This window comes from Microdochium trichocladiopsis, assembly GCF_020744255.1.
Source record: "Microdochium trichocladiopsis strain MPI-CAGE-CH-0230 chromosome Unknown B0I36scaffold_13, whole genome shotgun sequence".
Classification (NCBI taxonomy): Eukaryota; Fungi; Ascomycota; class Sordariomycetes; order Xylariales; family Microdochiaceae; genus Microdochium; species Microdochium trichocladiopsis.
In genome coordinates this window covers 382284-397049 of record NW_025763556.1, presented here as the reverse complement: position 1 = coordinate 397049, position 14766 = coordinate 382284, and the positions used below count along the sequence as shown (strand labels likewise).

Sequence of the window (14766 nt, the reverse complement as noted above, 5' to 3'; positions counted from 1 at the left end):
CTGGGTGCCCGCATCCGCAGCCAGCTCCGACTTGTTCCACGGCGAGACGCTCCCTCCCGGTGAAGGCGACGCAAGGAACGAAGACCGGGCTATCGCCGGGTCCCCGTTCGGGTTCGGGTATCCGGCGGTGGTCTCGGCGGCGTGGTTAGTGGGAGTGTTGTCCACATTGCCGGCGAGCTCGGCACGCTGCTGGCCGGCTGCTCTTCTGCGCCGCCGGATGCAGAACCAGGCGAGCGCGGCGATGATGATGAGGCCCAGGATCGAGCAGCCCACTGCTACGCCAATGGTGGCGCCGCTGGATAGGCCGCTGCCGCCGCTGTTGTCGTCGCCGGGTGAGTTTCCGCCTCCGGGCGCGGGGGACGGAGAGGGGCCTTGATCCGCTGTTCTGAGTGTTAGTCATTTGTTACGGGTATGCCTGCGCCATGGCGGATTGTGTGGTATGTCAAGGACGCCGGCTTACCAGAGAAAAAGGTCTCAGTGCCAGGTTCGTTCCACTCTGCAACACCGCTGTCCACCTCAAAGCGTCAGTCATGATGATGATTACTTGCCCGGGGATTCCGGGAGAACAACACTGTTCCCAAGCGTTCCAGCGCTCGGCAAAAAAACTCACCCATTGCGGTACCAGTCCTGCACGACCGCGGGCGAGTCATACTCCCCCGCGTCCGGCGAGTACGAGCTCCTCCAGGCCAGCTCGGTCATGTCGAACACGCCGACGCCCTGCGCCCAGGGGTCCGTCTGCGCGACGCTCCACTGCCTGTTGCTCTGCTCGCGCACGCCGCCGACCACGACGAGCTGCCTGCCCACGGGGACGCAGCTGGTAAACGCCCTCCCCTGGTCGAGCTCCGCGCCCGAGGGCTTGAACCACTTGAACCCGGGGATCGTGAGCACCCACATGTCGCCGTGGGCCAGGTTGGACTCGTCGTTTGCTGGGCGCCCGCCAAAGACGAAGCTATCGTTATGGCGCACGATTTCTTCAAGTCAGCTTCACATTCCACACAAAACAATTCCCGGGTGGTCGTTCTCTCGTAGGGAGCGAATCCTGCCCTGCGAGATAAAAGGCTTCAAGGGAAGCGGGCAGCAGCAGCAACAGCAACTTACACCTCATAAGTTCCGTTCCTCCCCCTGCCCACAGCAGCACACGCATCCCTGCGATGCCTCGGGACCCCAGCCGCGCCGTCCGCGCCCCGCGTGCCCTGCCACAGCCAGCGCTTGCCCGCGATGTCGTAGATTAGCATGTCGTTCAGCTGCAAGGGCACCGAGTCCCGCCCGTTCGCGCTGAGCCCCCTGCCGCCAAAGAACATGAGCGCGCCCGCGCCGCCCAGGTCCGGCAGGCACACCGCGGCCCCGTTGGTCGGGTAGTATCCCGGCATCCCTCCGGCGCTGTTGCCGCCGGAGAAGGCGTCCGCGAGGGAGACGTTGTCCCACAGCCGCGTGGCAAAGTCGTACGTCGCCATCCCCGCGAGCGGGAGGCCGCTGTCCGCCCCGGAGAACCGGTCGTCCGTGCCGCCGTACGCGTAGCCCCCGAGCGAGTAGCCCACGCCGTTGCACGAGGTGAAGGCGCTCCGGGCGGGCTTGTACAGCTGGGAAAACTTGAACGCGTCGGCTGGAGTCGCCTCGGACCATGAGCCGTCCCGCCCGCCGCCAGCCGGAGTGAACTTGAAATACTGCTGCGCTCTGGTGTACGTCGAGTTGGTCCCGATCGAGTCCCCGCCATACGTGTAGAGTGCGTTGCCCGCCGGGTCGGCCCAGAGGACGGGGAGATTCACGTTGGGGAGCAAGGTGCGGTCGATCTCGCGCATCGTGAGGGTCTGGTTCGTCCAGGCTTCGTTGAGGGGGATTGCGACGGTCGCGTTCACTTTTTTTGTGTGTGGAGAGATTAATATCCTACGTGCTTTTGGGTCTTTGTCTTTCGGGGGGAGGGTGGAGTGGGGGATTGCATCGCTTACTTGCTCTGACCTGGCTGCTGTCGTTGACGAGCCGGGATATCGAGCCGCCATCGACGTAGAGATAGTCGCCGAGTCTCGCCGCTATATCGGTGGTTGAATAATGATAACAGTCAGCCCCAGGTATTTCTTCATAGAGTTCGCAATCTTCGTGTCTGGGGAGCTGGAACTACCTACCCGACGGATGGAACCTTCTGATGAAACTGTCGACAGCAGGATTGCCGCTCGCCTGTCTTGCTTCCACGTGAGCGGAAGACGATGACGACGTCGACGCGCCGTCCCCGACGCTGCGAATTTCGTCGTCGTGCATCTGACTGGCCGCTGCCGCTGCCACTGTCACTGTCGAGCACGCGATCGCGACTGGCCATGGAACCCGCATCCTGAGCTGTATGCTGCCGTTGCACAGCAAGCTGACGAGGAGATCGAGAGCGTATTTAGCCGCAACGCACGGTCCGCACTGAGGTAAGGAGAAAGCAAAAGGCACTTGACAATCGCGGGGCAGGAAAATTATGTAACAAAAGAATAATTAGAGGAAGAGAGCCAGACGGGAAAGGACGAGGGTAGGCAGGTGGAGAGGAAGCTTGTGCGACTGTTGGAGCCAGACTAGGTTCATCCCCCTGTCGGGAGGATGTCAAGTCAGTCAGTCAGCGGCGGCTCGGTATTATAAAGGCAAGCTCCGGCCCACAAGTGGAATTGGGGGCTGGGCATTTCTGACCATCTGCGTACATAATATGTAACATGGTCTCGGACTCGAATGCGCGAATGGCAGGCTGGCATTGGGAATCGAGTCCACACACAAAGACGAGGGGGCTTCCCTGCAAGGCGTAGTCGGCCGAGAGCGCAGCGCGTTTTCCAGGCTGGATCGGGCAGGGATACGCAGCGGCCCACCCGCTCCAGCTTGCTCGCTGAGATTGAACTACAGCGGGACGCGGAAGAATCCCCTGCAAGGCCGGCATCCGGGGGCCGGACTGTGACCAATCGCCGGGACGCCTCTATGGGGTGACGACATTATGCCAAGAAAGGTGCCGGGATGCTGCATGCCAAGCTGGCAAGGCGAAAGAGCGCAATGTAGAAGGTCCTCCGTGACTTGGCTGTGCATAAGCTGCCTGGGCAAGATCGTCATGGCCCCAATCCGGGACCGAGTATGCAGGTCTTGAATTATGTATTGTATTCTGTCATAAGCCAACGAGGAGGAACCTGGAGGACTGCAAGCATAACTTTGACGACACAATGGTTGACATGAATTAGTAACACACCGCTGGCAATGATCCGTCTCGTAGCTCTATTCTATTTCATGTACTTTGACTGTATATCTAGTTCTTTTGATGCTTAGATTTGATGCGAGCATTGTTTTCAATCTGGGTGCCCACAGCCTCTTGATTATCCTCACTTTTCGCCTCCCTCAACTCCTTCCCTCTTCTTCTTCTCCAGCTCCTCGGCCCGCTTCTTCTTCCGCTCCTGCTCCTCCTTCCTCCATCCCATCCCCTTGTTCAGCACCAGCCAAAACGTCGGCGGGGCCGCGACCGTACTGATGGCCACGAGGATCGTGAAGGCCCATCCGGGCCCCACGCCCTCAATCATGGGCTGGATGGCGGCGCTCGCGGCCGCGCCCATGAGGCAGCGCGTAAAGTTGTTGCTGGCCGTCGCCGCGCTGGCGGCCGTGGGGTTCATGTCCACGATGAGCGTGTTGATGGTGTTGCTGAAGCCCGTCAGGGTGATGCCCAGCAGGCACAGCATCACGCAGGGGACGGCGATGTGCGTCCGGGCGTACAGGACCCAGCCCCAGATCAGGACGAGGCAGTTGGCCGCGACGAGGACCGGAATGCCGATCTCGAGGCGGGCCCGCTCGAGCGGGAAGGACGAGAGGTCCGTCTGCTTCTTGCGCTCGTAGGGGATGCCGAGGCGCTGGCAGTGGCGCCGGAAGTTCCAGTCCAGCCCTCGCCCGGCGAGCTGCGAGCCGATCATGGTGCCCAGGCCGAGCGGGAGGTAGATGAGCCCCGTCTGGAGGTCGGTCAGGTGGTAGACTGAGCTGAACTGGGCGGGGATCGAGGTCATGATGCAGTAGAAGTTGGCAAACACGAGGCTGCTGTAGAACAGGAGGATGGCCATGCTGGGCTTCACGAGCAAGGTTAGCGCACGGAAGGCGTTGAACTTGCTCCTGGTGACCGCCTGCTCGGGCGGTACGGCTGCTGTTGCTGCTGCTACCGCCTGCCCCTCGCCCTGCCCGCTGTTCTGTGCCTGTTTCCTGAGCCTCGATCTAGTCGCCAGAGACTCCTTGCCGACCTGCCACAGCGATCGGTGATACAGGTGCTTCGGGCGGACGGACCCATCGCCCACGATCCCACGGCACGTCTCGGGCATCCAAAGCAGGAATGCCACGGTCACGCAGCCGCACATGATGGTCAGGATCCAAAATATCCAGCGCCAACCGAGATACTCTGCCAGCGCGCCACCTAGCACGGGCCCCAGCGAGGGCCCCAGCATGATGGGCAGCGACATGTACCCGATGTACCTGCCACGCTCGGCCGAGGTGATGATGTCGGAGACGACACCCTGCGCAAGAGCCACCGTCGTGCTGGAGCCAGCAGACTGCAGCATGCGAAGGATGAGCAGCGCCACGTAGTTGGGCGCAAGGGCACAGCCAATGTTGGCGGCCATGTACACGACGAAGCAGAACATGTAGGCGGGCCGCCGGCCTGCCGAGTCGGCAAAGGCACCAACAAACATTGGCGTGAGACCTTGGAAGATCTGTTGGTGGTGGATGTCAGCTGGGCGCGCACACACTAAAGGTGGCGAGAAGAGGCAAGTAAGTGGTGACTAACCATATAAGTAGTTACGGTCAAGTTGATATCCGTGAGCGACACTCCAAAGTCTTTGGCAACTGTCGGAAGAGCTGGCAAGTAGACGGAGGCCGTTAGGGGTGAGAAGAAGGCCGCAGTGGCGGCTGCCATGACTATGCCGCGCTTTTGGGGGTGGGTGAAGCTGGAGAATGGCCTGCTTTGGGTCTCGACTTTGTGAATCGCGTTTGTCCCAGCCTCGAGGTCCTTCGGCGGTAAATTGCGGCCCTCTTCGAGACTGTGGCTCGTCTCCTCGCCTGCGTCAGGGCTGTGTCTCTGCGTGCCTTCGTCGCTGGCTGTTCGTGGCTGGCTGCCCTCTCGAACTTCTGCTTGGTGTTCGGCCATGGCGGTGAGTGTTGTCTGTGATCCGCCCGTGTGTGTGTTTGTCAAGTAAAACGAACGGTCCTAATCCACCATCGACACGGCTCTGCATTTATGTGTGTGGCTCTCCTGAGATCGCCCCCCGGCGTGCAAGAACCATTTTGCGGCTCATCTCGTCATGGACCGGCGTCGGAAGCGAGATCGGCTGAGAGCGCCCCACTTGCGGCCTTCCAGAGCCGAGCCGCAAAACACCCGCCATGTGGACTTAATATCGGACCACGGCGGTGACAAGCGGGTTTAGAACTTCTGGGGGTGCCGTCTCTAGTACATTATAGGGGGGTTTTTGTTGATCTCGAGCCCGCCTCGTGGGCCTGGGCTTAGGGAGCCGCGGTGAATCGTGGTAGACTCGAGCGGATCCTCCCACTTCACTTTGGAGGCACTCTCTGCTCCGAAACCAGGGACTTTCGTTTATCATTGATCAAATATACCACAAGACCAGCAACGCCTTTCCCGTACCTCGAGCAACTCTCGGCAAGATATGTACATATTCAGAATATTAACAAGAAATGCGTGAATCGTGTCCCAGAATCCACACCTCAAAAAGGTAAAGGAAGATGGTGCCAGCAGAACAAACGCTCATGCAGTGCCCAGTTTACCCTTGAGGTTGTCTCCGAAGGTCCACCCCTTTGAGGCATCCCAGTTGATCGACCACGTCATCATGCCCTTGAGGCTCCCGCCAAAGTTGTTCCACACCGAATTCACCTGGTCCGTAGACAGGTATCCCGCACCGGCGCCCACCTGTGCCGGCAGGCCGGGGACCTGCTTGTCGTACGGCACCCTGATTGTCGTGCCCTGCACCACGAGGCCCCGGTCGAGACACTGCGTCTGGGCGATGAAGCCGGCCACCGAGCCCGCCGGGTAGGAGTCGCCGCTGCACCCGTACATCTCGCCATTGTAGTACTGCATGTTGAGCCACCACAGCCGCCCGTTGTCGGCGTACTTCTTGATTATGGGCAGGTACGCGCCCCAGATGCTGCCGTACACGACGCTGCCGCCCGTGACGTACGCCGTCTCGGGCGCCATCGTGAGCCCAAAGTTGGACGGCATGGCCGCGAGGATCCCGTCAATGATGCGGATCAGGTTGGCCTGCGAGGTCGACAGCGTGTTGATGTTGCCCGAGTTGACGAGCCCGTTCTCAATGTCAATGTCGATGCCGTCAAAGTTGTACTGCTTCAGGATCGGCACAATCGTCGCGACGAAGCGGTCCGCCACGTCGCTAGAGGCCAGGTTGATGGCGCCGTTCTGCCCGCCGATGGAGAGCAGGATCGTCGCGCCGGCCGCCTTGGCTGCGCACATTTCCTCGGGCGTCGCGATCTTGCTGCCGGCGTCCATGGTGTTGCTCCACAGCGCGGTGCCGTCCGGCTGGATGATGGGGAACGCCGCTGCGTAGACATTGTAGCCGTGCTGGCGCAGGGCCGAGTTGTTGATGGGCGTCCAGCCAAAGCCGGGGTGCACGGCTGAGTTGTCCCAGCTCTCCCAGTAGCCCTGGAGGACTTTGCCTGTTGGGCGGCCCTTGGTGGCACATGTCGATTGGGCGTTGACCGCTGTGGGGATGGCATTCAGGAGAATGGCCGCCCAGACGGGCAGAGTCGTAAGCAGGCGAACCATGGCTTGAAAGGATTGTATGTGTTAAAGGAATGTAATATTTGAAGGAGTGATATTTGAGAGCGCACTGCAGCTTGGGCGTAACTGGTAGTGGAACTCGAGTTTCTCAGATTTTGGGCAATCTCGTCTTAGCTTTTATACAAGATTATGGTCGTCTTCGCTTACAGCCGAGCATTCTGTTCCCGAGTCACAACTCAGTATCCAGTGACTTCCCTTCATCCGATGACTTGTTCTTGAGATTGCAGCGTCGCACCGCTACTGCCACATACAGACTGTGGGCACATGCGTGATTGGCTGCGTGCACAATCCTGTCATGTCAGTAGTGGTGTTTGATCGCCATCATCTGCCCCTGAGACCCTGACTTTAGTGTGGTCAAGTGGGTGGTGAGAGGTAACGTAGCAGTGCACGGGTTGACAGGCCCGCCCTTGCATGTGCGCGTGCACGATCCAGGGTAGTAGTGTCTTCGAGTATGGAGCAGGCACGCATGCCGTGGAGATCATACAGGTGGCCACGGGCTTGATCCTTGGCGCTTCGAGTAGTGATCCCAAGTCGCTGCTTTCGCTGTTATCTTTGTGTCACCTGGAAGCAGATGCGATCGTGATGCAGGTCGATGCCCGGCAAAAAATACTTTATACTCATAAGTATAAAGCGCCATATTGAGACCGATTTCTCTCGAATGGATATATGTCATCCTAGCCCACTTTGCTTAAGCGCTGCTTGACGTGTGATCGTGAAAATTTGTCAATAGGAGGAGATATGAGGGATACATCCTATGCGTGCTCGACCCAAATAATACTCGGTGCCCCTCACACCCTACAACGACTATGTAACGTTGAGCAGAGCCTAGATGTGTTGCTGACTACACAAGGCACCATCGGGTATTTGCACTAGGTGTGGTTGCTGATAACCGATTCCTTCCAGGCCAAAGGCGACTCCGAAGGCAGCTGCGCGGCCGAGTTCCGCCACCGCAGATGAGAACGTCCATCGGCGACCTCGGGACCCCCAATCATGCGGCATGTCCGCAATGGTGACCGGGGTGTGCTCCCCAGACAGGACGAAGCCCCGCGGCTCCTCCCGCAACAGGAAATAGACCTAGGTGTGACAGACCCTACTTTGGGGTAGTCAGTGAAGCCCGCGTGGTTAGGAGTCGGGCCGCACTAACCACTAGTCGCGGATTCCTTGGCTCCTATCAGCTAGATCAGCTCCGGGCCAAGATAGGCTTTGCATAGTGCTCAAATCGACTTGGTGAGAGTTCTGCCTCCCCTGCCTCTGCCTGCAGCGTTCTCGCGCCTTTCCGCTGTGGCGCTTCGGCAGTCACACGAGGACCCTGGCTAAGCAGGATGCTCATGCTGGCTCGTTCAGAGCGCTATCTCCAAATCTGACTTCCCCGCACCTGTGCGACAGGATCGTCCCGCGAAACATGCCGCCAGGAGCATAGGATCTGGCGTGGTAACCTTGAATTGCTTCTGCTGCCCATCCACGGTTTCTGGTGAGGGACATGTTTTCGCCCGGCTGGTAGGCACGTCGGCAGACCACCCCTCGCATCACTTGGCCCACGCGCCACCATGACGCACCACAGCATTCCGCCAGCCAGCCACGTTCGCCCGCAGGACAAAAAGCATGCTAGGCAGCGCACATGAGAGCCAAAAAGGTAACATTGCTCAGTATGAGGGTTGAACTCATGACCTTCGCATTTACTGTATACGTCACCCTGACGAGGGCAAGATATTAGTACGACGCTCTAACCAACTGAGCTAACCGAGCGATTGGAATCCAGCTTCGTTTGAGATCGAGCCGGTCGGTGATTGGTTGATGGAGACTCAGCGGCCGCTATCGTGGGATATCATCACAAGATCAATGTGGATTTCATTGACTTTTGGCTCTCAATAATGTGGAGCACGACTGACTTTGCTGATCTGCATTGACAACAAGCCGACTCGGCCCATCAACAATTGTGCCAGGAGTTAGTCTTCTGGAGAGACTTCTGCCGATTTCTGTTGCTATCTACGTGACCCGGGTTGCTTGGCGGCAAAGCACTAAACTATGGATGCCTGAGTATGTTCCCGAGGGTCGGCCTCTCGGCTTGATCGATCGTCGTCATTGTCCTGACAAAATTTGCCAAATCCCTCACGCACATCCCGGGGAAGCCTCGCCAAGAACATCTCGTACCAGATCGTGTCGCCCCGGATTGCCGTTGCGTAGCTGCATCATGAGTTCCTGCTCGACGGCGGGCAACTCTGGGTAGTGTACAACTGCTTTTGGGACACTGACCGCTGGAAAGCTGATTCCTGCCTCGAGGCTAGGACTCGGTTAGTGGATTCTTTGTAGCAGGGTCGCCAAGATTATAGTGACATGCGGAGGTCTCAGGTCTCTCACGAGCTTTGTTATTGCGTAAACGCCGTCGCCAAGCGTATTCGTCACTTCATATCGTTCTCATAAGACGTAACCGAGGTAGACGGGTCGAAAGCTGCGTGTCTTGCAGGACTCTGTGTCTTCTCACGAAGGGTTTGCTGCTCGGCGAGCAACAAAGATTCCTGCTTCGTGAGTTTCCCCGTCCAATACTTCTCCTGACTTTGATGAGCCGGCTCTGGGGGTTCTAGAAATGGGAGTTTGAGACGACTCGGTCACGGTCCATTCATTATGTTTGTTGGGACATGTGAAAAGAGACAGTTTAGCTCCTAACTACATTCTGTGCAAATCCAAGATCGCTTTATTATCAGCATTGCGCGAAATGAAGCAACCATCGGCGGTGATCACACCAGCTCTATTCTGATACTGTTTTGCGTGCTGTGCTTCTGAGTGAGATTTGCCAATGCTACCTATTGACGAAAGCCCCGGGGCCGCCTGGAACAGACCTACGCCACCTGCTTTGTCGCTGTCGGCCAAACGACCAGGATAGTCACTGCCAGCGATGACAACAACAGAATAAGACAAAAAGAATGTTTGTGGCGCCGGAGACCCTTCGTTCCGTGCGGGGCGACTGCAGTCAATTATGCAGTGGCAGCAAAAAGTTGATCTCGCTGGGGATCGAACCCAGAATCTCCTGATTGCAGGATAAACCATGTTTGAATCATGATCCGTCGTAGTCAGACGCCTTGCCATTGGGCCACGAGACCAGGCTTGGTTTAATGAAAGCTGCGTCTCTTATTGAAAATTATCAAGCCTCTCCGTTGACAGACAATGATTCAGTGCAAGCTTGAGCACCTCGCAGTGCCAATTGAAAGGTCCCTTCACACGCGCAATTGCCATTCTACGATCTATGATACACGCAAATGTACTGAACTTATAGCTCCCACTGTTACTTCTAGCCTTTTCGAATACATTTCTTAATGTAGCCGCCTCGTCAGATGACCCTGTAAGGCTTGGTAGTACTAGCATAATCTGCCTTGCGCTACAGGCGTTACACTTACCAAACCTGAACTTGATTGCAATCGCGCGTCTCGGCAGTGCCTCCTACAGCATCCCACAGCGGTTCCACGAATGCACGATCCAGCATACGATAAACTATACTGAATGACGTGTCGCCGTGGCGGACAATATATACATGTTACAGCTGATCGAATTATTACCTAACGCCGTACGCGAAACGGCGCTGGTGGACCTTGAAACTTTCTGGTCACATGCTATCTAGGGTGCTGCACGAACTTGTCTTCATCTGGGCAGAAGCATGCAGAGCCCCGGGAAGGATGCTGAAGTGCACGACTGGAAATCTAGTTGTGCTTTGGTGGTCTCCATGCTGTGCAATGGGTAGAGAATAAGCCTGAAATGGTATAATGAAGTAGAAGAACATAAGGCAACCCGATTACTTCTACTATTAATATTCCCGTAACTTTTCATCCACTTCCTTATGCCGTATTTCTGCCCGTTTGTGCCGTCCACAATTAACCGAGACTTATCGCCGACAGCTGGCTCTAGTACTAAGCTCGAGAGTAAATAAATCATTGGAAGAAAAGTTACAAACAAATAATGTTAGCTACCACAGCTTGTCTATAGTCGGGCGTAAAGCAGTGAGAAACGGAATCAGGAGCCTGAAGTTTTTCTAAAAAGAAAAGACGAAATACAAAAGTGAAATCACAACAGCAATCGAGATCAACAGCCTCTAGATGGAACGGGAGCCAAAAAAGACTGAATATGCTCAGTATGAGGGTTGAACTCATGACCTTCGCATTACTGTATATGTCGCCAGGGCGAGATATTAGTACGACGCTCTAACCAACTGAGCTAACCGAGCTTTGGATCCAATCATTTTCTGATTGGTCGGTGGTTAATGGGAAGCCTTGTCATTTTCAGGCTTTATATCCTCACGTAAGAGGGAGCGGGCTTCCTTTCGCAAAGTTGTCTATATAGATGTCACAACGTACGCGCTTTCCCAACAGTTCTGCACATTTCTACATACGAAACAAATAACCTCCAGGGACTCAGTACTGGCCTATTGTAGCCTACTAATAACATATGTTAAACCAGCTTAGAGTGCAAATTTATTTGTCACAATGCCAGATTCTAAGTTATATAATGGATCAGCTGGCTGGACTTATTTCGACCTATTCCATACCACCCGCTCATACGAGACTGCTTCTAAGCCAAAAACTCGGCAGCTCCGTCGTCCGCCCTTCGCTTCACCTCTACTTTCACCAACGGGTTCACCACAGCAAAGAACCCGCTCGACCATGGCTTGCCATCCCCACTCCCTTCGGCATGCCGGATGTCGTATTTGAGCAGAATGTGCGCGAGCGCGAGCTTCAGCTCGTTCGCAGCGAAGAAGCGGCCAGGGCAGATGTGCCTGCCCGCACCAAAGACGAGAAAATCTGGGCTCGACTGGACGAACGAGCTCGATTTGTCGCCAGCCTCACGCTTGTGGAGAAACCGATACCCGTCAAACTCCTCTGGGTCTGGGTACACATCTTTGCTGCCTAGGTGCGTTGCGTCAACGAGCAGATGAGAGCCGTGCGGGAGGACGCGACCATCAGGCAGGGCTGTGTCTTTTAGGACGGCGCGCTCCACGACAGCTGTTTACGAATGTATCAGCATGAATCTGAAAGGCCTGTAGAACAGGAATTAACCTACCAGGCGGTGCGCTGAGGCGTTGCGACTCCTTCATTACGCTGTCCAGAAGAACCATATTGCTAGTGGCCGCAACAGTGACACCATGAGTCGAGAGCTTTTGCTTGACTTCATCCCTTAGAGGCTGCACGAGCTCCGGATGGCGAGCGACGTCGATGAGGATCTGGCGGAACATCTCGGACGTGGTGAACATGGCGGCCATCGCGAGCGCGAGCTGCATGTCCGCCGGGTGATGCTTGCACTCTGGGTCCTTTTGCCCCCACTCGAGCGCATCATTGTACACCGGCGGCTGCTTCCCCTCGACTTGTGCCTTGTTCACGGCTGCTCTCCGCTTGGAGAGTACATCCTCAATGATGACACGCGCCTGGACTTGGAGCCTCCGGCATCTGCTCGCATTCGGTAGGAACCAGTTCACGATCCGCCGCGACCAGACTGGATACTTGTGCAGGTCGCCGACGGCGCCAAAGTACGACAGGACGTAGTCCTGCACGAGGCTCAGCCACTCCGGATCGCTGCTCTTCTCCGGGCCGACGAAGACGGTTGATGCGGCTCGGGCGATGATACCCATCGTGTCGGCGTGCCAGTTGAGCATATGCCAGTCCTGGCTCGGACCCCAGAGGTCATCAATGGCTGCGGCCAGTGCTGTGTTCAAGGCGGGCATGGTGCTGTCGTTCTGCCCGAGCTTGGTCGTAATCATGCGCTTGACGTACTCGTCTGGGTGGTGCAGTACCGTCTGGCTTTCGAAGCCGGGGAGGCCAGCAAAGTACTCATCACGTACAAGCTGGACGTGGTCGAGCTCACGCTTGGACTTGACCCAGTTGGCTAGCGAGGCCGGAAGGATGATTTTGTAGCCGTAGGGCACCTTGATGGCAAACGGTTTGTCGGGGTACCTGGCAAAGCCGTGCTCAATCAGGCTGCGGACATTGTCCTGCGCTTCTTTGAGTGCCCTCTTGTTGAAGTAGTCGCCTGGGTATTCATTGATGACGGGGAATGGTGCCTTGGATGGACGTAAGAGGTAGGCCGCGCTGGCGACAGCTACTGCCAACCAGACGCGAATGTCTGAGGCAAGGTCGACTATCATGTTAGCAAGCTTGTTTTGGTTCTATGATAGAGTCCAATTGCGAGTAAGATAGGTGCTCTCGCAAATTTGGGCGCTCACCTTTATGTAAACGTCGATTATGCTGCGAACGGATGGTCTCGTGGTACTAGGTCACTGCGACGACTTTCAACTGGGAACTCACTATGATTCATTCGGCACTACTCACGGCGAGCCCCATCAGGCAAGGCGTGCTCCACCGCCTGGCAAACCAAGACGCTGTAACACCAGGCCCACGTACGGGATTGATGCAGCGGATATCAGAACCCGGGCCGTGTTATAGGAAGTGTGTGCGAAGTCCAGGCACAATCATGCGAGACATATAGGACGGCCGTGCAAAGACTACCTGTTGCTTTTAATTCAGCTTCGACAAACAGGATTTGAGTAGGCCAATCCGCTTGGAAAGACCCTAGACTAGTTGCACGAGCTTCAGCTTTGCGCAATGGAAAAGCCGTGCACGCAATCCAGACATGTCCTTCGTTTCTTTCGTGTTACCCGCCAATCTGTATCATCAATCATACTACCACGCCACGAACAAAAACTTTATATCTCAAATATAAAGTCACGCAGCGACGGAAAGCTAACCTCGGGCCATCACGGCCGCCCCTACCGCGGCCGCCACGCTTCCAAACACCACCACCCAACGCAACAACCCGGTCCTGATCTGCTTCTTTGCAAAGGCGTCAAGGGCCTTGCCGTCATTGATTCTTGGAAACTCGACCCCCTCGGGCACCTCGACACCGAGAATATTACACAACGGCTCCCACCCGTCCCTGACATCATAAAAAAACAACTTCTCCGGTGGGACACTCCTCTTGAGCTTCTCCACATGCCTCGCCCACGCCTCGGGCGTAGGGAGACCCGTGAGCACACCATAATACACTATGAGGGCATCGATGTAGTCCGGGAACCACCGCATCGAGGGGAGGAGGTACAGCGAAAACCGCAGGAAGCCCTGCGTGGCGGTGGACGCAATGCCGGACATGCTCCTGGTCCAGCCGTCGACGTCGCGCGTCGTGCAGATGACGATGGCGTCCGGGTACAGCTCGAGCAGCTCTGGCGCGAGGCTGCAGTACGGCGCGTCCGTCACCGCGGCGTACCCGTCCAGTTGGCCCTTCATCAGGGCCAGGGCCTTTGCGCGGTCGGCCGGGTCGATGTCGGTCTTGCTGTTGTACGCGAGGTAGTCGTGCGTCGGGTCCGGGTTCGGGTTGTATATACCCCCCGGTGTGGCGAGACGCTCCGGAAACATGAGGCGGAGCATCTCGATGAGGGTCTTGACCTCGCGCTCCGGGCCGAGGGTTGATTGCGTGCCGGTATGGTACACGGGCCCGTCGAGCAGCATGGAGAGAGCCTTTGTGAAGGAGGCTGTGCCTGTGCGAGGCAGGCCAGCGCCGATGACGCGGAGCTTGGTGCCCGGTCGCGGGGCCGAGTATTCTTGCCCCATGGCTGGACTGCGGCGCTGTGCGGATTTGCCGGCAGTGTGTGAGAGGGTGACTAGATGGGGTGACTTGCAAATCACACTCGAAACGGCGAGGTGCTGGGAGAAGTGCCAGTGGGCGAGTCTACAGCTAATATATCATCTCTTGGGACATCATCACCATTGCTGACGGCATGGTGTAGCCTATGCGAGCAGACCATACGAGCTTCTGTGAGAGGTTGCATCGCGCTTATGTGAGGCCGCAAACGTGGCAGTTGGTTTAGGAAATATGTTGGCCAAGCGCTGCGCATGCGCGGGATAATGTGACTGTCAGCGACCCACTGTCTTCAGCCCAGAAACTGCGCCACTCACTCGCCGCCGTGTCCTCAAGGGACGTTTGTCAACATACGTCGTCAGCGTCAGCAG

At 56.9% G+C, this 14766-nt stretch overlaps 5 protein-coding genes and 3 non-coding genes across 8 annotated transcripts; all 8 read right to left on the bottom strand.

The window, feature by feature from the left end:
* Positions 1 to 1094: 1094 nt before the first annotated feature.
* On the bottom strand, positions 1095 to 2322 carry B0I36DRAFT_355466 (uncharacterized protein; the record flags this gene model as incomplete). The annotated part of the gene is made up of 3 exons (XM_046157444.1): positions 1095 to 1855; positions 1947 to 2027; positions 2121 to 2322. 3 exons carry the CDS (start codon positions 2320 to 2322, stop codon positions 1095 to 1097), a joined length of 1044 nt encoding a protein of 347 aa, XP_046005185.1.
* An 893-nt stretch (positions 2323 to 3215) lies between these two features.
* Positions 3216 to 4989, bottom strand: B0I36DRAFT_278082 (major facilitator superfamily domain-containing protein). The gene is made up of 2 exons (XM_046151432.1): positions 4766 to 4989; positions 3216 to 4691 (listed from the first exon to the last, which is right to left on the bottom strand). The coding sequence occupies exons 1-2, from the start codon at positions 4892 to 4894 to the stop codon at positions 3330 to 3332; spliced, it is 1491 nt and encodes a 496-aa protein (XP_046005184.1). The 5' UTR covers positions 4895 to 4989; the 3' UTR covers positions 3216 to 3329.
* A 557-nt stretch (positions 4990 to 5546) lies between these two features.
* B0I36DRAFT_338414 (37 kDa chitinase) lies at positions 5547 to 6878 on the bottom strand. The gene has a single exon (XM_046155753.1). It carries the CDS (start codon positions 6767 to 6769, stop codon positions 5738 to 5740), a length of 1032 nt encoding a protein of 343 aa, XP_046005183.1. The 5' UTR covers positions 6770 to 6878; the 3' UTR covers positions 5547 to 5737.
* Positions 6879 to 8424: 1546 nt separating this feature from the next.
* On the bottom strand, positions 8425 to 8530 carry B0I36DRAFT_t191. Its single transcript has one exon. It is a non-coding gene; the product is annotated as a tRNA-Ile (tRNA).
* Positions 8531 to 9778: 1248 nt separating this feature from the next.
* B0I36DRAFT_t190 lies at positions 9779 to 9882 on the bottom strand. Its single transcript has one exon. It is a non-coding gene; the product is annotated as a tRNA-Arg (tRNA).
* A 1016-nt stretch (positions 9883 to 10898) lies between these two features.
* Positions 10899 to 10997, bottom strand: B0I36DRAFT_t189. The gene has a single exon. It is a non-coding gene; the product is annotated as a tRNA-Ile (tRNA).
* A 344-nt stretch (positions 10998 to 11341) lies between these two features.
* B0I36DRAFT_299107 (putative cytochrome P450) lies at positions 11342 to 12908 on the bottom strand (the record flags this gene model as incomplete). Its single annotated transcript, XM_046151972.1, has 2 exons — positions 11342 to 11772; positions 11831 to 12908. The coding sequence occupies 2 exons, from the start codon at positions 12906 to 12908 to the stop codon at positions 11342 to 11344; spliced, it is 1509 nt and encodes a 502-aa protein (XP_046005182.1).
* A 595-nt stretch (positions 12909 to 13503) lies between these two features.
* B0I36DRAFT_255897 (P-loop containing nucleoside triphosphate hydrolase protein) lies at positions 13504 to 14367 on the bottom strand (the record flags this gene model as incomplete). Its single annotated transcript, XM_046150912.1, has 2 exons — positions 13504 to 14089; positions 14171 to 14367. 2 exons carry the CDS (start codon positions 14365 to 14367, stop codon positions 13504 to 13506), a joined length of 783 nt encoding a protein of 260 aa, XP_046005181.1.
* Between the last annotated feature and the right edge of the window lie 399 nt (positions 14368 to 14766).